The following is a 21,458-nucleotide window of genomic DNA, read 5'->3' on the forward strand; positions in this document are numbered from 1 at the left end:
AAAGAAACAAACAACCCAATCCAAAAATGGGCAGAAAACCTAAATGGACATTTCTCCAAAGAAGACATACAGATGGCCAAGAAGCACATGAAAAGCTGCTCAACGTCACTACTTCTTAGAGAAATGCAAATCAAAACTACAATGAGGTATCACCTCACACCAGTTAGAATGGGCATCATCAGAAAATCTACAAACAACAAACGCTAGAGAGGGTGTGGAGAAAAGGGAACCCTCTTGCACTGTTGGTGGGAATGTAAATTGATACAGCCCCTATGGAGAAAAGTATGGAGGTTCCTTAAAAAACTAAAAATAGAATTACCATATGACCCATCAATCCCACTACTGGGCACATACCCAGAGAAAACCATAATTCAAAGAGACACATGCACCCCAATGTTCATTGCAGCACTATTTACAATAGCCAGGTCATGGAAGCAACCTAAATGCCCATTGACAGATGAATGGATAAAGAAGATGTGGTACATATATATATACAATGGAATATTACTCAGCCATAAAAAGGAACGAAATTGAGTCATTTGATGAAATGTGGGTGGATCTAGAGACTGTCATACAGAGTGAAGTAAGTCAGAAAGCGAAAAACAAATATCGTATATTAACACATGTATGTGGAACCTAGAAAAATGGTACAGATGAATCAGTATGCAGCACAGAAATTGAGACACAGATGTAGAGAACAAATGTATGGACATCAAGGGGGGAAAGCCACGGGGTGGGTGGGGATGGTGGTGTGCTGAATTGGGCGATTGGGATTGACATGTATACACTGCTGTGTATAAAATTGATGACTAATAAGAACCTGCTGTATAAAAAAATAAATAAAATTAAATTTAAAAATTAAAAAAAAAAAGAAACAGAGCCTAAAAGCAATAACTTGGTTTTTATGTTTACTGTCCTCTAAAAAATAATTTTCAATATTAAAAAAAAATTGTTTCTACTGAAATATAAGCTTACATGAAAGGGGAAAATAAATATTTAAAGGATTATACATTTACAGTATAAAATGAGGATATAAATTATCTTTACATCCATTCTGCAGTTAACAAACTTTCTGAATATCAACTTACCTGAGTTGCTTTGCATAGCTGAGTTCAATCTCTGTCCTTTCCTTTACAAATTTGATGTATTTCTCAAGAATATCAATTCCCCACTGTGTGTGTTTTTCTAAGTTGTCAAATTGATCCTGTTAATAAAAAACAAAGGGAGAGCTTGTAATCTTTCTCTGTGATTAACGTAACTTCAGTGAACAATTCTCTCAACAATAAATCAGTACGTAGAAAGCAGTTCTAACATTTTCCATGATTGTACTCGGGTGCTTTTTCGCTGAGCAATTTTAAATCAACATTACCAAATTTGGTTTGAAAACTGCCTGAGATATTGAACTCTGACCCCTCTGTTCACGTCCCCTATTCCTGTTAGAAACATGGTGTTTGGATGTATTTAATGTCCTAGTGCAAAGCAAAGTGTCTTCTGCAGATACCAAAAACTGAGAGATGAAACACACTCCCGTGTCAACTCAGTCACACTATTAGCACCTTAACTGTTATCTCTGAGTTAGCATTCAGGATAAGCTCACTGAAATTTGGGACAAGGAAATGGCAGGGAGAAGAGTTACAAAATACTGCTTTCTTCAAACAAATGACTCATGCGGACTTCATTCCAACATTCAACCATGCATCAAGCCTCCTCTGTTTGCCAGGAATGGTGCTTGGGGCTGGGGAACAAGAAAGAAGAGAATTATAGCCACGATGTACAGGCTGCCTCAAGATTCCTAGTCTGGAAGAGAGCGGGTAGGTATTCCAGCCACCCGTAATGCAAAGGCAGGGAGAGGCCCAGGAATCAGGGGGACCGGTCCTGCTGGAGCTCAAGGTGGGGGTAGGGCACAAAGGAATGAGTGGTGGTGGGTGACAGAACTACAGGGTCCCGGCCTGATCACCCAGGGCCTTGAATGCCGAGTTAAGGTGTCTAGACTCCCTGGTGGGCACAAGTGAGCCACTGAAGGGCTCGCAAACGGAGTGGCACAACCAGAGATATGTTTAGCATCACCAGGAGCTGGATGTCAGGGGACTGTTCAATAGTCCAAAGCAGAGAAACTGGGAGCAGAGGGGAGGATTTTATAGACCATGAACAAAGAATCAGCTAGTCTTCGTGACTGATCGGATGGGGAGGCTGGAAGGGATATGCAGGAGAGGGGAGGATTCTAGGGCGACTCCTTGGTTCTGCTTCCTGTGAGTACACAGGCGGAGGGGCAGCAGTTTGGGGTGAAGTGACATGTGGAGTCAGGGACTGACATGTCCAGAAGAGAGTTGGAAACACAGATGTATTCAGGGCTCAAGGACGGAGGCCTGGGAGCTGGTAGATCTGAAACAATAGCCAAGGATCAGAACCCCAGAGTCAGCTGCAGCTCTGCACTGAATTCATAAAGAGGGCCAAGCCCAGGGAGGAGAGCCCGGAAAGACCTACGAAGGTGAAGAGGGTGTTAGCACAACATTGGGGAAGAGGAATTTGCAAAGGTGAAAGTCTGCTCATAAGAGGTAACAGCAATAGCGGATGAGGTTCTAGCCCCAGCTCTGGGACTTCGCAGAGAAAGGCCACGGAACATCTCAAGGTTTTAGTCATCCGCCTACAAGATGAAGATAGAATCCCCGCCTCCCCACCTAATTTGAGAAATCGGTCGTTAGGATCATGTAAAATGGAAAAGTGCCAAGTCAAATACAAACACATAAAGCCACCATGTAACCCTATCCCAGGCGTATACAATCTTACAATATACACTCGGCATTGTCCTTCAGCTTATTTTTTAGATCCAGCGTCTTCAATTTTAAATCTATCATTGTGCTTTGATTCTATTTTCCATTCAAAGCAGTGCAAACTGTAACATGAGAAAACGTTCCATATACTTGACCTGGAGCAGGAGGGTGGCAGAGTCAAGACACTTTTTTCTCAAGCTTGAGAAACCCTGGGAATTCCCCGGCGGTCCACTGCTTAGGACTCTGCGCTTCCACTGCAGGGGGCATGGGTTCCATCCCTGGTCGGGGAACTAAGATTCTGCAAGCAAGATCCACAAGAGAAACCCTCTTCTGAAGAAAAATAATTTCCTCAACCTTACTCCCGCCCAGGCCCACAGAACAGTTTGAGAAACCTCAGCTTAAGAAGTTCAGGCTTTCTTTTACAAGAATATTTTCTAATTGAAAGTAATCACTGTACAATGTTTAGCTTTATACCTAATAATTTCTAATATTATCATAAAAAATCAGAGACCAATATTTAAGATTTTCATTGATTCTTGGTCCTCAATAACATATTCCACAAACTCTGAGATTTCATTTCAAGAAACACTGCTCAAGAATGTTATTTATTTATGTTACCTATAAGGTCAAGGGTTGTCAGGCAAATTTATAGTGTAAACAAGACTGTAGATCTCTTTAAACTACTTGAGAGAGCAAATATACAAACAGTTCAAGTAATGATTACAATCATTCCTAGTTATTTAGAGAAGGCTTCTTTAAAGCTCTCTGCTAATTGGTAACCCTTTGTTAATATAGTTTCATATTGACCTTATTTATTTAAAATTCCTTTTCACACACCTCCCTCCATTTGAGAGCCCTCTCTCTGTATAATTTCCTATCTCCAGAGCCTTACTGTTTTTAGCAGTTATAGATGTTTATAGATGTTATAAACATCTATAGATGTTTATAGATGTTTCCTTGAAGACTTACTAAGATAGTCTGCTCTTAGATTTCACCCTTGTCCTGCTAACAACCTAAGTTCATATTTTTCCTTATTATATTACTTTGCAATTCTTTTTAGCCCTAATATGTATAATATAAAGCAACAGCTTTTGAGATCAAAACACTTTTTTAAAAATCTACATTTGAATTGAGTCCACCTTAAAAATTACGGGCCTCAAACCAACAATATGTTTTCAATAAAGTTATCTGTATTCAAGAACATTCTGCAAGCTATAATAAAGCACTTACTAAAATAACAGGGTCCAAGTGAGATAGAAGATCTTAATAATAAAAAACCTGACTCAGTAACAAATAAACTAGTACTTGCTTGTGAATATAGCATAGTTCTTTTTTATGCTACATTAAAACATCTCCAGTGACGCCAGGCTCTACTGCTGCTGTCACATGGATGGCCACAACATGGACTTTCTTGACAGCAGTTACGAGAAAATTCAAAACAGATGAAAAACTAATCAACCCACTTACATTCTTGACTAAAATGTGGAAAACTTAATGGAAAAAAAACTCCAAATCTTAAAAAGACTCTTTTGTAAGCAAATATTTTAGGTGGTGTTTTTAAAAATAGCCTTTGCTACTTTGGGGATGGTACCATTATCAAAAATGAGTCCTTTCCATTATCTGTGAATTATACCTCAATTAAAGACAGGGAGGGAGGGAGGGATGGAGAGGGAGAGAAAGAGAGAGAGAGAAATGCATCCCTTCTTGTTTAATGTCACATGATGACAGTTTTGAAGACTCCTTTGCCCTCTTAAAAATCGTTGAGGAGGGCTTCCCTGGTGGCGCAGTGGTTAAGAATTCGCCTGCCAATGCAGGGGACACGGGTTCGAGCCCTGGTCCGGGAAGATCCCACATGCCGCAGAGCAACTAAGCCCGTGCGCCACAACTAGTGAGCCTGTGCTCTAGAGCCCACATACCACAACTACTGAGCCCACAAGCCACAACTACTGAAGCCCGTGTGCCTAGAGCCCGTGCTCCGCAACAAGAGAGGCCACCACAATGAGAAGCCCGCGCAACACAACAAAGAGTAGTCCTCACTCGCCACAACTAGAGACTGCACACAGCAATGAAGACCCAACGCAGCCATAAATAAATAAATAAATAAATAAATAAATAAATAAATAAATCGTTGAGGACCCCAAAGAGCTTTTGTTTACATGGTTTATAGCTATCAATATTTACTCTATCAGAAATTAAAAACTAAAAGATTTTTAAAATACCTATCAATTCATTTATAATAAATCATTTATAATATTAAATCATTAAAATATTAAATTCATTTATAATAATAAATCATTTATAACAATTCATTTATAATAAATCCATTATATATGAATGTAACTAGCATATTTTTTTTTAATTTTTTTTTTTATTTTTAGGAACTTTACTTTCCAAAACAAAACAAAACAAAACAAAATGAGAAGAATGGCACTGTTTTACATTTCTGTAAATCTCTTTAATGTCTGGTTTAATAGAAGACAGCTGGATTCTCATATTCTTTTATATTTAGTCTGTTATGAGTCTTTACTTTGGTGGAAGTACATCAAAAAATACAACTTCGGGGCTTCCCTGGTGGCGCAGTGGTTGAGAATCTGCCTGCCAATGCAGGGGACACGGGTTCGAGCCCTGGTCTGGGAAGATCCCACATGCCACGGAGCAACTGGGCCCGTGAGCCACAATTACTGAGCCTGCGCGTCTGGAGCCTGTGCTCCGCAACAAGAGAGGCCGCGATAGTGAGAGGCCCGCGCACCGCGACGAAGAGTGGCCCCCGCTGGCCACAACTAGAGAAAGCCCTCGCACAGAAATGAAGACCCAACACAGCCATAAATAAAATAAATAAATAAAAAATTTAAAAAAAAAATACAACTTCACACAGATATGTAGTTAGAAAATGGAGGAGTATTTCAATGCCTTTCCTAGGTAATTGCAGATGTTCTTATTTGACACCACACCCAAACTCAACAAATAGTAGTTTCTTAAAGGCTAGCTGCAATGTGAAATCTGAAACCATGGCAATGAATTTTTCATACTGGTTACAATAAAATGCACTAGTCTATCTTGCACTTTGAATGGATCTTTTACCTACGCATGACTGCATTATGCATTGGTCATTTGGAAAATATTATTTCACTGATATATGCAGATCTTCCAAGTGTTGACACATTTCAGTATAAAATATTTTAAAATTCCATGTTTATTTCACTACCTATCTTATCTGATGAGTCTTTAAATATTTGGAAACTGTCAAGCTCACAGTGCCATGTACACATTTTCCAAAATTCTAATTTCCACTTAAAAGCTGGAATTTTATCATTGGCAACAAATGTTGTCAGTTGTTTCCTTGAGGTGACAGGCTCACTTCATTCATTTTTGAGAAAATGTCTGCCAAATGCCCAAGAGTTTGTCTGTCGATCGTTCTTTGAAGTAAAAACGGTGTCCTATGATAAAAGCAGCTAGACCAGCTCAAAACAATCACTTAAGTATTTTGGTTTAAGCATACTTCCTGTCTGTCTTGTCACACACACTATTAAAAAGATGTATGATGTATATTCAAAGGTTGAGATTTAATAAAATTAATAATCTTTACTGTTTCATAAAGAACATTTAAAAATAAAACCGATTTATTTTTTTAACAACTAATGGTGAAGAATTCAGTTAACTTCTACTACAGTTTGGAGCCACCCTGATTCCTGCTAAGGCAGCAGCCATCTTGCCAACACTGCTTTTGCACCATCAGTACAAATGCCAACACAGTGAAAAAGACAATGTCTTAGTATCATTATGAAAATAGTTTTGACTGCATGGACTCCATGAGAGGGTTTCTGGAACCTCCAGAGGTCCAGGGACCACACTTTAGGAACCACTGTCATATGACACATACTCTAAAATTTCTACTTGAAAGCTTCATATTGCCAAAGATGAAGAAAGTCAGATAATGTATGACCTAATGGAAAATGTTTAATTTATAAGAGCATACTATATATACACTCAACAAATAACTCCAAAATTGCCAAAAGGACTGCAAATGGATGTGTCCAAGTAGCTGGTTACAACCTGACAGGTACCTTTCCAGAATCTTCCCGCTCCCCCAGAGCCTCCTCTTGAATTCTCATTGCTCCCTGAATTCCAACCAACCAAAGGCTCCTGCCAGGAGCTTTCAGCTATAAGGGGCTGAGTAAGCTGAAGAGACAAATGAGGAAAGTTGCAATTGTATTAATCAATATACAATTGCTGTATCTTACAATTATTTTTCAGGTGTGGTTTTCTGTCCTAGACTGTGATTAAGCTCCTTTATACACTGAAGATTGAACTGAAATAAGCATGAACTCTGGCATTTGTTTGGCTCATTGTATCTTCATCAGTTTCTAAAAAATCATGAAGCTGGAACTTCCCTGGTGGCGCAGTGGTTAAGAATCTGCCTGCCAGTGCAGGGAACACCAGTTAGATCCCTGGTCCAGGAAGATCCCACATGCCACAGAGCAACTAAGCCCATGCACCACAACTACTGAGCCCACGTGCCACAACTACTGAAGCCCACGCGCCTAGAGCCCGTGCTCAGCAACAAGGGAACCACCACAAAGAGAAGCCCTTGCACTGCAATGAAGAGTAGCCCCCGCTCACCGCAACTAGAGAAAGCCCACGTGCAGCAACGAAGACCCAACGCAGCCAAAATAAAAAAATAAATAAATTTATTTTTTTAAAAAATCATGAAGCTGAATACAAACAAATTTTGCCTCCCCATATACCTACAATATAAACCCATCAGTCAGGGTTGAGACTGGTCTCTCTAGGTCAGCATACAATGACTATTCTTGTTTATTTAGGAAGACTTCTGAAATCTGATTTTTTTTTTTCAAATGATGCAAAAGAATTAACACAGGAACTACATGCACAAAAGCTATTTACTTTAAGATGAGGAGACCCAAATCAGCCACAAGGAAGTTTTCTCCAAAGTGTAGGTCAATTTTTAACACGATACTTCCTGTAATCAAAAAGTATTCTAGGGACTTCCCTGGTGGCGCAGTGGTTAAGACTCTGCGCTCCCAATGCAGGGGGCCCGGGTTTGATCCCTGGTCAGGGAACTGGATCCCACATGCATGCCACAACTAAGGAGCCCGCCTGCCACAACTAAGGAGCCCGCCTGCTGCAACTAAGACCCAGCACAACCAAATAAATAAAGTATGCTAAACAGATACATTCAAAATCCCTGGAAAAAGCCAATCTAGTAAGAAACTAAGTTGCTAAAGTTGCCTCTGTGTAAATGGCTCAGACTCAGAGGAAGGGTATACTGAGGGTAGCTCTCCTCCACTTAAATCCGTCCCTCTGCAGCAAGTTACTTACTCAGGGAAGGGAATTATCCCCGCCATATCACTGGGGCACTTCCATCTGTGCTATCAAACCACCACATTAGGATACTCTAATTCTGTGAAAATCCACTTTCCTAAGGACTTGGGCACTTTATAAAGCGGCAGACCTTAAATGGCTCCATTTCAACAGAATCGCTTGGAATGCAATTACTGGTGTTGGCTTCCTCTTCTCTTTGAGGGAAGAGTGTCAGAAGGAATTTGAAAAAGAATAGATACAGGTATATGTATAACTGAATCACTTTGCTGTACACCTGAAACTAACACAACATTGTTAATCAACTATACTTCAATATAAAATAAAAGTTAAAAAATAAGAGTGTCAGAAGGTATAGATTTATCCTCAGTAAATGTAACAAAACCTCCATTTAAAGTGTTTTTAGGGACTTCCGTGGTGGTGCAGTCAGTTGATAAGACTCCACACTCCCAATGCAGGGGCCTAAGGTTCAATCCCTGGTCAGGGAACGAGATCCCATATGCATGCCGCAACTAAGAGTTCGCATGCCACAACTAAGGAGCCCACGTGCTGCAACTAAGACCTGGTGCAACCAAATAAATCAATTTAAAAATATGTTTTAAAAAAATCCATTTGAGTCTGAATAGTCAAGTGGCTGCATCTACAGAAACAAAAAAAGTTTTATAAAACTTTATAAACAAGGGACCTCCCTGGTGGTCCAGTGGTTAAGAATCCACCTTCCGATGCAAGGGACGTGGTCCGATCCCTGGTAGGGGAACGAAGATCCCACATGCCGCGGGGCAACTAAGCCCTCGCGCCGCAACTACTGAGCCTGCACACTCTGGAGCCCGCGAGCCACAACTAGCAAGAAGCCCGTGCGTCGCAGTGAAGATCGCATGTGCTGCAACTAAGACCTGACGCAGCCAAATTAATTAATTAATTAATTTTTAAAAACTTAATAAACAAAAATGTGTCATCCAAAATACCACCTGCAATTCTATTTCTTGAATGTTTAACAAAGACTTCAATTCATTTTCATGGACAAAAGAAGACTTGTTCTCGTACATTAAATTAAAAGCAGAAATACCCCCAAATATAGGTTCAACATAAAAGTTGTCAAACCTTAAAAGTGATGAAAAACCATTACCCAAAGTGACTTCAATGTTTGACCACAGTAGATAAAATGTGAAAGGCAGCATTAGAGTGTTTCTTTCAAGCAGCCAGAAACCCTTATGTTTTGGCAATACAAGTAGAGGCAGATTCTGTCAAACCGTATACACAATACATCTGCTGATTCTGAAACGGGTCCTGTGAATTGGTGTGGTGTGCTCCTTGGGTTGAAAATGCCTACTCAAGCAAGAGCCTGTGACATAATTGACAAAATAGGGGCTCTGATATCATAGGGTCATGGCTGGACAGTCAAGTTAGTACAATGGATTTTAATTAGGAAGGGAATGCACGCAAAATGAAAGGTTTTCCTGAACTCAGAATCTCTTTAAAAAGCAAGTCTACAACATGGCATAAAAATAGGTATACAAATTTAGGTATATTTGCTGTAACGAGTCACCATTGAACACTCTTTCTGTTGTGAAAATGAAAAGACTAAAGAATTAGTCCATGTTCACGGTTCTTTCCAGCCATTGCATTGGAAACATGAGAGGTAAGAACATAAACAAACACAAGATGAAAATACATGTATGAGTCAAAAAAAAAAACTTTAGCTGAAGTTTGAGGCAACAGCATATGGATGAAGTTAGCGACATGAAGAATGTGGAAAGGCGCACAGAACATGAAAAGCTGCATTTTGGAATTTTTCTAACGATAATTATATTGTGTAAAAAGGGCAATAAAGAGGCTAATGTTGGATGTACAACAAATGAGAGGCCCCAGAAAGCAGAAGACTTGGGGCTAATGAATGTGGGGTGCCCTCAGCCAAATGTGATGCGATTTCACGTTGCATCCTGAAGTGAAAAGAGAAGGTGACAACTATAACATGGAGAAAAAGCACCAGAATTTTGACTCTACCAGAGTCCAAGCAGATGAGATTTGGAGGGGAAATTGCTATGGAACGTATTCCTTTAAGAAGCCACAATGAGGGGCTTCCCTGGTGGCGCAGTGGTTAGGAATCCGCCTGCCAATGCAGGGGACACGGGTTCGTGCCCCGGTCCGGGAAGATCCCACATGCCGCGGAGCGGCTAGGCCCGTGAGCCACAACTACTGAGCCTGCGCGTCTGTAGCCTGTGCTCCGCAACGGGAGAGGCCGCGACAGTGAGAGGCCCGCTCACCGCAATGAAGAGTGGCCCCTGCTCGCCGCAACTGGAGAAAGCCCTTGCACAGAAACTAAGACCCAACACATCCAAAAATAAATAAATAAATAAATTTATTTAAAAAAAAAAAAAAAGAAGCCACAATGAGCTTCTGGCCTATTTCAATGTTCTTAGAACACCTTAGTCACTTTCCACCCCCATCTCTGTTCCTTTGGATACAGTAAAAGCAACAAACAAACATCTGTAACTCCCCCAAACAGACTGAGTGAAAGAGACTGCAAAGGATAAGATTTTAAGGAAAACACATTTCAAATAGCGCTTACTTTCTTTCATTAAAAAAAAAAACAAGCCAACCCACTAACTTTGTAAATGATATTTTTAACAGTATTTTTCCAGATAGGCATTATCAAATATCTTAAGCAGAGGAGGCAAAGAATTAAGGATGATGGGTGCAGGGGGGAGGGATAAATTAGGGAGTTTTGGATTAACAGATACACACTAATGTATATAAAGTAGATAAACAACAAGGACCTACTGTATAGCACAGGGAACTCTACTCAATACTCCGTAATGATGTATATGGGAAAAGAATATAAAAAAGAGTGGATATATGTACATGTACAACTGATTCACTTTGCTGTACACCTGAAACACAACACTGTAAATTAACTATACTTCAAAGAAAGAAAGGAAGGAAGGAAGGAAGGAAGCAAGAAAGAAAAAGGACGATGAAGCTATAAAAACTAGGTTCAGAAAGCTGGGTCTAGCTTGTAAGTAGTGGGCTGAATCAATGCTAATTGAAGATAGAAACTAGTCAGAGAACAAAATCTTGTTCTTTATAAGAAAAAACACTCTGTCTCATTGTGACAGCACACAAGAGGGGCTTTGCTTAGTCAACTCATGACTGTAAGATGAACATCTGTAACACAAACACCCAGAATCGTTACTGTCTGGCTTCGACCTGGCACGGAATCTCCTCATTCATTTCCTGGTTTCTGTGCATCAGCTTGGAACATTGAAGGTTGTCTAAATATGAACTGGTTCCTTTCCCGAGCCCACTCCATCAGCAGGTGCAAGAGTTCAGTCCCCTTCCCCTCCTCCAGCTGTCCAGCATTCCTCTGTGCCCTGGAGAACTCACTGTACCTCTCAAACATCCCACACTGTCCTCCACGGGTGATTCTCTCCTCCAGGAAGCATGTTCAAGACCAACACAAGGGCAGAAGAAAAGAGGGAGGGAAAGAGGAGGAAACCACACTCTAAATACCAGGAAGAACTTTGAAGGCAGCCCAAAGACTAATGAAGAGCAAAGTATATAAGCTAAATTTTTAATGAAAAGGAAAAGCCAGATTTTAAAAGTCTGACATTTCTAAACTCTATAAAAATATTTCCAGGTGTGTGTGGGGCGTTGGGCAAAATATTATAGAAATATCACAGGGAAAAATTTTTTTAAGCCCTGGCGCCTGAAACTTAGTTAACGTCAATGAAAAAGATTATCTAAACACTTAGCAATTTACTCACTTCCAATTTTAAGTAAAGAAGGTTAAGCAAAAACAGGCTGTCCCTTTCCAAGACAGGGGATACCGAGTCTCAATCCCACTGCCACAACCCAGTGTCTGACCCAAAGAACCCACATGACAGGCTAGATTGGACCCATCAGAAAGTCTCTGAACATAGGTGCTGGAGGTAAGAGGTGAAAATTGTCCCTGTGCATGCTAAGTTAGAGAAAAAAAACGTGAGTCTGCAGAGATGGAGAATAAAGCAGAGATGCCAGACAACATTACTCTGGGCATTCAAAGTGGGTGTACGGCGAGCTTTCCACTGGCTGACTCAAGTCCTTTGGGAGACTGGCCTGTTCTTCCAGCCCCTGGTTCTGTAAGATATCCCTTGGAACAGACCCTCTTGGCTGGCAACGAAGCAGTTGCCTGCCCCCCATTCTGTGGGTCGAGCACCTCTCCTGATACAAGGTCTCTTTTCCCATCTCCCTTGCAACTAGGACATGAACATGTGACATCACCCTGGCTAGTCAGGTGTATGGGATTTCTACAGGTGGCTCCTGAGAAAGATTATCCTCCCTATTAAACTCCTCCTCTGGGCTTCCCTGGTGGCGCAGTGGTTGAGAGTCTGCCTGCCGATGCAGGGGACACGGGTTCGAGCCCTGGTCTGGGGGGATCCCACATGCTGCGGAGCAACTGGGCCCGTGAGCCACAACTACTGAGCCTGCGTGTCTGGAGCCTGTGCTCCGCAACAAGAGAGGCCGCGATAGTGAGAGGCCCGCGCACCGCGATGAAGAGTGGCCCCCACTTGCCGCAACTAGAGAAAGCCCTCGCACAGAAACGAAGACCCAACACAGCCATAAATAAATAAATAAATAAATAAACCCAAAGCTTTAAAAACAAACAAACAAACAAAAGTTTATTAAACTCCTCCTCTTCTTAACTTGACTTGGTCATAGCTGCCTGTGGTGCTTGGAACTGCACCCTCTCTCCCCAATTTGCCCAGCTGCCTTTTACTGCTCCTTCTTGTTTCAGTTTAAACATCACTTCCTCTGAAAGGCTTTCTCTAATCCCACATCTAGATTGAGTCCCATACTTCCAGGCTCCCACTGCCTTTTTATTTTAACCCCCACTACAACTCCAGTGTTTCCACTATAATTCCAGTGCCTATGGTCAGCGCTCAGTAAGAAATGGTTGAATGCTTGCAATTTTGGAAAAGAAACAAGGGGGTGTGGGTTAGATGGAAAGTAACAAAAGACACGAAGAAAATAGGCTTAGATGGTAAGGACACATATTCTCTCACATTACAAAGAGTCCAGAGGCAGGGATGTTCCAGGATTGGTGTTGATGGTCAGTAATTTCATTAAAGAGCCAGATGTTTTTCATCTCTTGTTTCTGCCATTCCCAGCACATCAGTGATGTTTCCTCCTCCTGGTTACAGGAAGTCCCCTTTCTAAATTCTAAAAAATCTGAAATTCCAAACACATCTGGCTCCAAAGGTTTTGGATAATATCAATAGATGTTGAACGTAATTTGGGGAAATCAGTTGCTCAATAAGACAAGATAGGAAAAATAAAAGGTACAAGGATTGGAAAGGAAGAAATATGTCACTCACAGATTATATGATTAACTATGTAGCATAGACAAAAGAATCCAGTGATAATTTTTTAGAATTAAGAGTTTAACATGATTGCTGGATATAAAATCAACGTACAGGACACAATTGCTTTTCTATAAACCAGCAACAAACAGAACATGAAATTTTAGAAACAATTTCATTTACAGTAGCATGAAAAGTTGCAAGTAGATAGAAATGAACTTAATAAAAAATGTGTGAGATCGTCATGGAGAAAATGATAAAATTTTCTTAAGAGACGTTAAAGAAAACCAGAATAAGTGGAGAGATACAAGCCATGTTCATGGATTGGAAGGCTCTATACTGTAAATGTATCAAATCTCCCCCAAATTATCTATAGATCCAATGCAGTTTCAATTAAAATCTCAACAAGTTTTTGGAGAATATAACTCAAAGATTAAAAGGAGTTGAGGAACTTCCCTGGTGGCGCAGTTAAGAATCCACCTGCCAATGCAGGGGACACGCGTTTGAGCCCTGGTCCTGGAGGATCCCACATGCCACGGAGCAACTAAGCCCGCATGCCACAACTACTGAGCCTGTGCTCTAGAGCCCGTGAACCACAACTACGGAGGCCGAGTGCCACAACTACTGAAGCCCGCGCGCCTAGAGCCTGTGTTCCACAATAAAGAGAAGCTACTGCAGCGAGAAGCCCGCGCACCGCAACAAAGAGTAGACCTCGCTCGCCTGCAACTAGAGAAAGCCCACGTGCAGCAACGAAGACCCAATGCAGCCAAAGATAAAAAATAAATAAATTTAAAAAAAAGGAGTTGAAAAGGTAAATCAATAGCCAAAAACACTCTTGAAGAACAAGGCAGGGGTGGGTACTAGCCACACCGGATACTGACTTATTATGAAGTTAATTAACAGGCTGTGTGGTATTGGCCAGGGACAGAAAAATAGGTGAATGTAAAGAACAGAAAGGCCAGGAACAGACCCATGTCAAAAAAGACTTTGTATAGAGAACCTGATGGCAAGACCTGGGGTCTGGAGCTAGAATGAATTGGTTTGAACTCTGGCTCTTTGACATACCAGCTATGTCACATGGAGCAAGTTACTTAACTTCTCTGTGTTTCTGCTTCTTGTCTAAAAAATAGGCATGATAGCAGGATCTATTTGTAGGGTTACTGTAAGGTTTAAATAAGTTATCTCATGCTTAGAGCACTGCTTGGTACATGGTAAGCCCTCAGTAAGTGTGAATACTAGCATCACCACCACCACCACCACCACCACCACCACCACCACCACCATCATCATCATCAAAGGCCAATGGGGAAAAAACAAGCTGTTCAATAAAAGATGCTGGAAGCGGAGGGGGGTGGGTGGTGGTGGTGTGATGAATTGGGAGATTGGGATTGACATATATACACTACTATGTATAAAATGGATAACGAATAAGAACCTGCTGTATAAAAAAATAAAATAAAATTCAAAAATTCAAAAAAGATAAAATAAAATAAAAGGTGCTGGGATAATCGTATATCTATTGAAAAAAATAAAATCAAAACTCTCTTACAATACATACACAAACTAATTCCAGGTAGATTAAGGACCTAAATGGAAAGGGCAAGACCATAACATTTTCAGGAGACAATATAGGAGAATGCTTTTCTGACCTTGAGGTAGGAAAGAATTTTTAAACAAGATACAAAAAACCATTCACTGTAAAGAAAAATAGATTGATAAACCTGACTGTATAAAAACTAAAAACTTCTGTTCATGAAAAGATACCACAAGGAAAGTGAAACGATACAGGACAAACTGGGAGAAGATATTTGTAACACATGATCAACAAAGGGCTAGTAAGTATCTAGAATATAGAAGGAACTCCTTCAAATCAATTTTCTTTTTTTAATTGAGGTATAACTGACATATAACATTATATTAGTTTCAGGTGTACAAAATAATTATTTGATATTTATATTGTGAAATGATTGCCACAGTAAGTCTAGTTACTATCAGTCACCATACACAGTTACAAAAAAATGTTTTTCTTGTGATGAGAACTAAATCATTTCTCAAAAAGAGGAAATAACCCAGTAGGAAAGGGGGCAAAAATCATAATAATTTTAAGACTGAAATGATATTTAGCTTTATTAGTAATCAAGAAAATGCATATTAAAATTATACCCACCCACCTGGCAAAATTTTAACTCAGAAAACACCAAGTGTTAGCAAGGATGTGTTGCTAGGTGAATGTTAATATACAGCTGGGGACCTTGGAACACAGATTGGTTTACCTCGTAAAGGTGAGCATTTGCCCCTGTATAACCCAGCAATTCTTCTGCTGGAGATGTATCTTAAGGTCTAGGACCAAAACAATAAACTCTTGCTCATGTGCACCAAGGGACATGCACAGGAATGTTTGTAGCAGCATAATTCACAGCAGCAAAATACAAACAACCCAACTGTCCATCTGATTCCATTTATATAAAGTCCAAAGAGAGACAAAACTAAACAATGTATTGTTTACCGATATATTCACAAGTGATGAAAAACTACAAAGAAAAACAAAATAATATTTTTAACACAAAATTTTGAATAATACTCAATTAGGGCAGGAGAGTATGAAGGTGGAGATGTGGTCAGGTTCATAGGGGGCTTCTGGAGTGAAGTTCTATTTCTTTCCCTGGGTGAAATGCACATGGATGTTCATCTCACTGCTATTTCTGTACACATCATTCTATCCATACAGTTTCATACATTCATTTGTAATATACCATAATTAATATTTAATTGCTAGTTTACAGTTGGATTGATAGGGAAATCTTCAGTATAAGAGGGACTTAAGATCACTTGAACCTCTGCCAACTGGAGATCAAAAATGAAGATACATTTATGAAAGAACAAAATGAAGTCAACAGAAACATCTTACATAAAGTATTGAACTATTACTTTTTCCTTGATTGATGTGCTTATTTTGTCCCCATAAAAAATATGAAACGTTCTTCAGAAGATGGGCATCATTTAATACCCAAGTATGGATTGATTATTGATTGCAAAAAAAGACTTCAGACTTAGAAAGAAAAAACTTTTTAAAAATCCAAGACTATTATTGTCTAAAAGCCAAAAATATTTTTCACATACTATCACAGGAATATAATAATTTCTCTCAAATAAAATGTTGATGAAGGTTAAGAGAACACAAAATATTACAGTCAACAACATATGCTGTTTCTTCCCTATGCCAAAATCACATTCATCCATTCATTCATCCAGCGATATTTTATTGAGCACCTACTATGTGTTAAACACTATACTAGGAACTGAGGGCGCGGCAGCAAAGAGAAACATAAATTTTCTGTTCTCATGGAGCTTACATACTACTAGATCTTTACTGTACAATGCTATAAAGAAATCTCAGAAAGATTAATTCAAAATTAGTTTACATTCCCATGAGAAGAACTACTGGGTCTCCAGATAGGAACATCTTAACACCCACTGATACCTATTAGCAGAAGTGACAGTCAAAATATTTAACAACCACTTATCAACTGACTCCCCATCCAATCAGAACAGAGGCCAGCTGTGTTGTAGCATCCTGACTGAAAACCAGCCTTGTCTGCTGCCCAAGCCTCTTCCAAAAAAGGTGAACCAATTACACCCCACCAACAGAGAACAAGGGTCCCTATCTTACTGAACCCTGACCAGAATTGAATATTACCATTTGTAAAACAAAGAACAAATGAACAAAAACAAAACCAAAAAACCCATTTTGCTTATTTGGTAAGGAAAGTGCTTTATTATGAATTTCTTTGATTATTCGTGGAATTAACCTTTTTTAGACATGTTCATTAGCATTTGGAATTTCCTCTTATAATGGTTCTCTTCTTAATCCTTATTCACTTCTCTGTTAGAAATTTTGAAATTATCTTATTGTTCTGCATAAGCTCATCATATCTTAGAGTGTCATATTTGGTATAAATGTTGGATTTAAAATTTGATATGTATTTTTGACACAGAGAAATATAAATGTACGTTTACCTAGGGGGTTAGAACTGTGACTATTTTCCACTTCTCTGTGTGTTCCAAATTTTCTTCAATGAGCATTTTTCCTGATTATCAATATAGTACAATGCTAATTTAATTAACAAGTTATTATTTTAAAGACACCCAAGGAAATAACATAAGGAAATATCTATTCTGGAAGTAACTTTTACCTTCACTTTATTGTATTACCACTTCCTTCCAGGTAGTAATTCATGATAAAATAACATAAATGTTGCCATTTTACTCAAGTTTGATGCTTTTACTAAAAGGAAAAACATCTCTACTGACATATCATGTAACATTAAACAGAAATCCAGGGTTCACTTTCAAATGTCTTTTCCTCTAAATTTCTAAATCTACTGCCAAGTGCTGCCACCTTCATACTAATCAGTTTACCGAAGGTGCACCAGGTACTCTTACCTGTAATTGCAACACTAGTTACCTCTTTCACTGAGCACGACCTCATCTGAGCCTGACTCACTACATCTTGCACCATCAGTCAAGACTAACATGGCACATACCACCTGGGGGCCCTTGTTAAATATTTGTGGAATGAATGAATGAGTCAATGGAAACTCCTTCAGCCATTACTGTAATTCTTCTGCTATTTAATTTCTTCAAGCCCATTATCAGAGTCAGTTTAGTTCACATACGTCGTTTATTTTCCTGGATTTCAGGATAACGTGTGCCAGCCTCTCTGCCAAGAGCTAGGGATGCAACTGTGAACAGAAAAGTACCCTGTTCTCATGAAGCTATTAAAAATGTTACTTTCGAAGAGCCTGCAGTAACATGAGATTTTACATATATAGGGTTGCTTTCTTTTTTTTGCCTTGTTTCTTAAACCTCCAATCATACCATTAGGAGCACTTAAGTCCCTGAGCTTGGGTGCAAAAAAAAAACTTAAAAAAAGAATTCTAGTACATGACTGCTTTCCCTAAGCTGTCGCCAAAGAATGTGAGACAGCTAAATGTTTAGATACCTATAATCCTGGCACAAGTGTTTTCTGTTCATTAATTATACACGGATAGTCAGTTTTCTTAATAAGTAAAAGCTATTCAAGTTTTAAAAATAAACATGAATAGATAGTTCAAAGAAAACCCGCATGTTTGGCTCTATTTTTGAGTGGTTGTAAATTATTTCTAGCTGCATCTTATTTCATTCTTTTGAGCTATTTCTGTGTTACAGATTTATTTTGGGCAAATGCTAATATAACCAATACACTATACTAATGCTTTAAAAACAAACTAAAATGAGTAAACTAAAAACATACAGCGCTGTTGGTCAGGCTAAGTGTTTTATTGCAGGGCAGGGGGAGGTTTGTGGACTCTGTGGCATGAGACTCCAGTCTCAGCGCCTCACTGCACTAGCAGTGTGAAGTTGCATAACTTCTGTGTTACAGTTTCCTCATCTGTAAGTGAAAATAATAATACCACACTTAAAGCCATTGAACTGTATACTTAAAAGTGGTTAAAATGGCAAATTTTATATTATGTATATTTTACAATAAAAAAAGTTTATGAAAAAGACTATTAAGAGAAGTCAGAAAGATCACATTAGACTAGACAATACAGGGCCACGCTGGCCATTGGCAGGAATTTTAGAGTAGGTTGGGGAGTCACTGAAATACTTTGAGAATAGTGAATTGTTCTGATATCGCTTACTGACTTTCAGTATTCATTTTTCACCCCTTCGAAGTTTCTACTTTACCATAAAGACTAGAAGGCTAAAAACTACATTTCTGGGCTTCCCTGGTGGCGCAGTGGTTGAGAATCTGCCTGCCAATGCAGGGGACATGGGTTCGAGCCCTGGTCTGGGAAGATCCCACATGCCGCGAAGTAACTAGGCCCGTGAGCCACAATTACTGAGCCTGCGCGTCTGGAGCCTGTGCTCCGCAACAAGTGAGGCCGCGATGGTGAAGAGGCCCGCGCACCGCGATGAAGAGTGGCCCCTGCTTGCCGCAACTGGAGAAGGCCCTTGCACAGAAACGAAGACCCAACATAGCCAAGAATAAAATATATAAATAAATAAATAAATAAAAGATTACTTAAAAAAAAAAAAAGAATAATAATTTAAAAAAAACCAAACTACATTTCTCAGACTCTCTTGTACGTAGGGATCTGTGTTTAGGTTTCACAAGCGAGATAATGCTCATGAGATCTGAAAAGCGAAAATGAGGCAGTGGGGGAAAAAAAGTACCAACCTGGTAAAGTGGTTGGGACATAAAATGAGTGAATATGGAGTAAAGTGCTGAGAATTGGCACCAAGTAATTAAGTAGCTAAATAATAGCTTACTGACAAATTAAACATCATATCATAGCGATATCATAACACAGGTCAAATGGTTAAATTCTGTACCCTAAAAGACAGGTAAGGGACTTCCCTGGCCATCCAGTGTTTAAGAATCCATGCTTCCACTGCAGGGGGCACGGGTTCGATCCCCGGTCAGGGAACTAAGATACCGCATGCCAAGTGGTGTGGCCAAAAACTAAAAAATTAAAATAAAAAAGTAAAAGACTAGGTAAAACCATCTTTAACACTAGATTCCATTCCCACTTTCTGCACGTGGGTTACTCACAGTGTGAGCTAGTAAGGAATCCAACATTGCTAGTGGTTATGACCATAATCCTGAGTCTAAGAGCAGAAATCCCAGTGTTCCAGGGATTTGGGGTAGGACTGTAGGAAACCTCTAATTCAGTGGGAAGTGCCCATATTTCAGGAATTCTTCAAAGAATTATGCAAACACAAGGGTGCAGAAGATGTTAACAACTCAAGATAATCTGCATGGTCATCCATCGACCAATGAATGCATAAAGAAGATATGATACATACATACAATGGAATACCATCAGCCATAAAATAGAATAAAATAATGCCATTTGCAGCAACGTGGATGGACCTAGAGATTATCATACTAATTGAAGTAAGTCAGAAAGAGATAGACAAATACCATATAATATCACTTATGTGTGGAATCTAAAATATGACACAACTGAACTTATCTACGAAATAGAAACAGACTCACAGACATAGAGAACAGACTTGTGGTTGCCAAGGGGGAGGAAGTTGGGGGAGGGATGGGTTGGGAGTTTGGGACTAGCAGATGCAAACTATTATATGCAAGATGGATAAACAACAAGATCCTACTGCATAGCACAGGGAACTATATTCAATATCCTGTGATAAACCATAATGGAAAAGAGTATGAAAAAGAATATATATATGTATATATATGTACATATACATGTACGTATATATGTACATATATATGTATATATATGTACATACAAATATAAAACTGAATCACTTTTCTGTACAGCAGAAATTAACACAACATTGTAAATCAACTATACTTCAATAAAATAAATTTTTTTAAAAATGGAATCTTCAGAAACATTTTATGAAATCATACATCAATAAAACCTTAGGGGACTTCCCTGGTGGTGCAGTGGTTAAGAATCCGCCTGACAATGCAGGGGACACAGGTTCGATCCCTGGTCCAGGAAGATCCCACATGCCGTGGAGCAACTAAGCCCATGAGCCACAACAACTAAGCCCGTGTGCCACAACTACTGAGCCCACATGCCACAACTACTGAAGCCCGTGCTCCTAGAGCCTGTGCTCCCCAACAAGAGAAGCCTCCACAATGAGAAGCCCGCACACCACAACGAAGAGTAGCCCCCTCTCACCGCAACTAGAGAGAAAGCCCGCGTGCAGCAACAAAGACCCAACACAGCCAAAAATAAATAAATAAATAAATAAATTTACTTAAAAAAAAAATTAAAACATTAGCCTCTGGGGGTGGAAAATGTCTTTTTAAAAGAAAGGAGCAACATTGTAAAGCAACCATACTCCAATAAAAATTAATTAAAAAAAAAGGAAAGGAAAGAACCAATGCAGATTCTTTTAAGTTTAAAATAAAAATCGATAGACAATTTTTTTCCTTCACAAGAGCTAATAGGTTAACAGGTTACTTAATGATCTTGGT

The 21,458-nt window shown here is 39.4% G+C and overlaps 1 protein-coding gene across 13 annotated transcripts in view; it reads right to left on the reverse strand.

The window, feature by feature from the left end:
• Positions 1-21,458, reverse strand: part of FNBP1 (formin binding protein 1) — a 144,354-nt gene that overhangs the window by 99,244 nt on the left and 23,652 nt on the right. For 12 of the 13 annotated variants that reach the window (XM_082400781.1, XM_082400787.1, XM_082400786.1 and 9 more), the window contains exon 2: positions 1,089-1,204. The exons of the other annotated variant lie outside the window; for it this stretch is intronic. In XM_082400781.1, coding sequence (XP_082256907.1) covers positions 1,089-1,204 — 116 coding nt within the window. The remainder of the gene's footprint in view (positions 1-1,088; positions 1,205-21,458) is intronic. 13 annotated transcript variants of the gene reach the window in all.

The sequence above is a fragment of the Balaenoptera borealis genome (genome assembly GCF_965194805.1).
Source record: "Balaenoptera borealis genome assembly, chromosome: 8".
Lineage (NCBI taxonomy): Eukaryota > Metazoa > Chordata > Mammalia > Artiodactyla > Balaenopteridae > Balaenoptera > Balaenoptera borealis.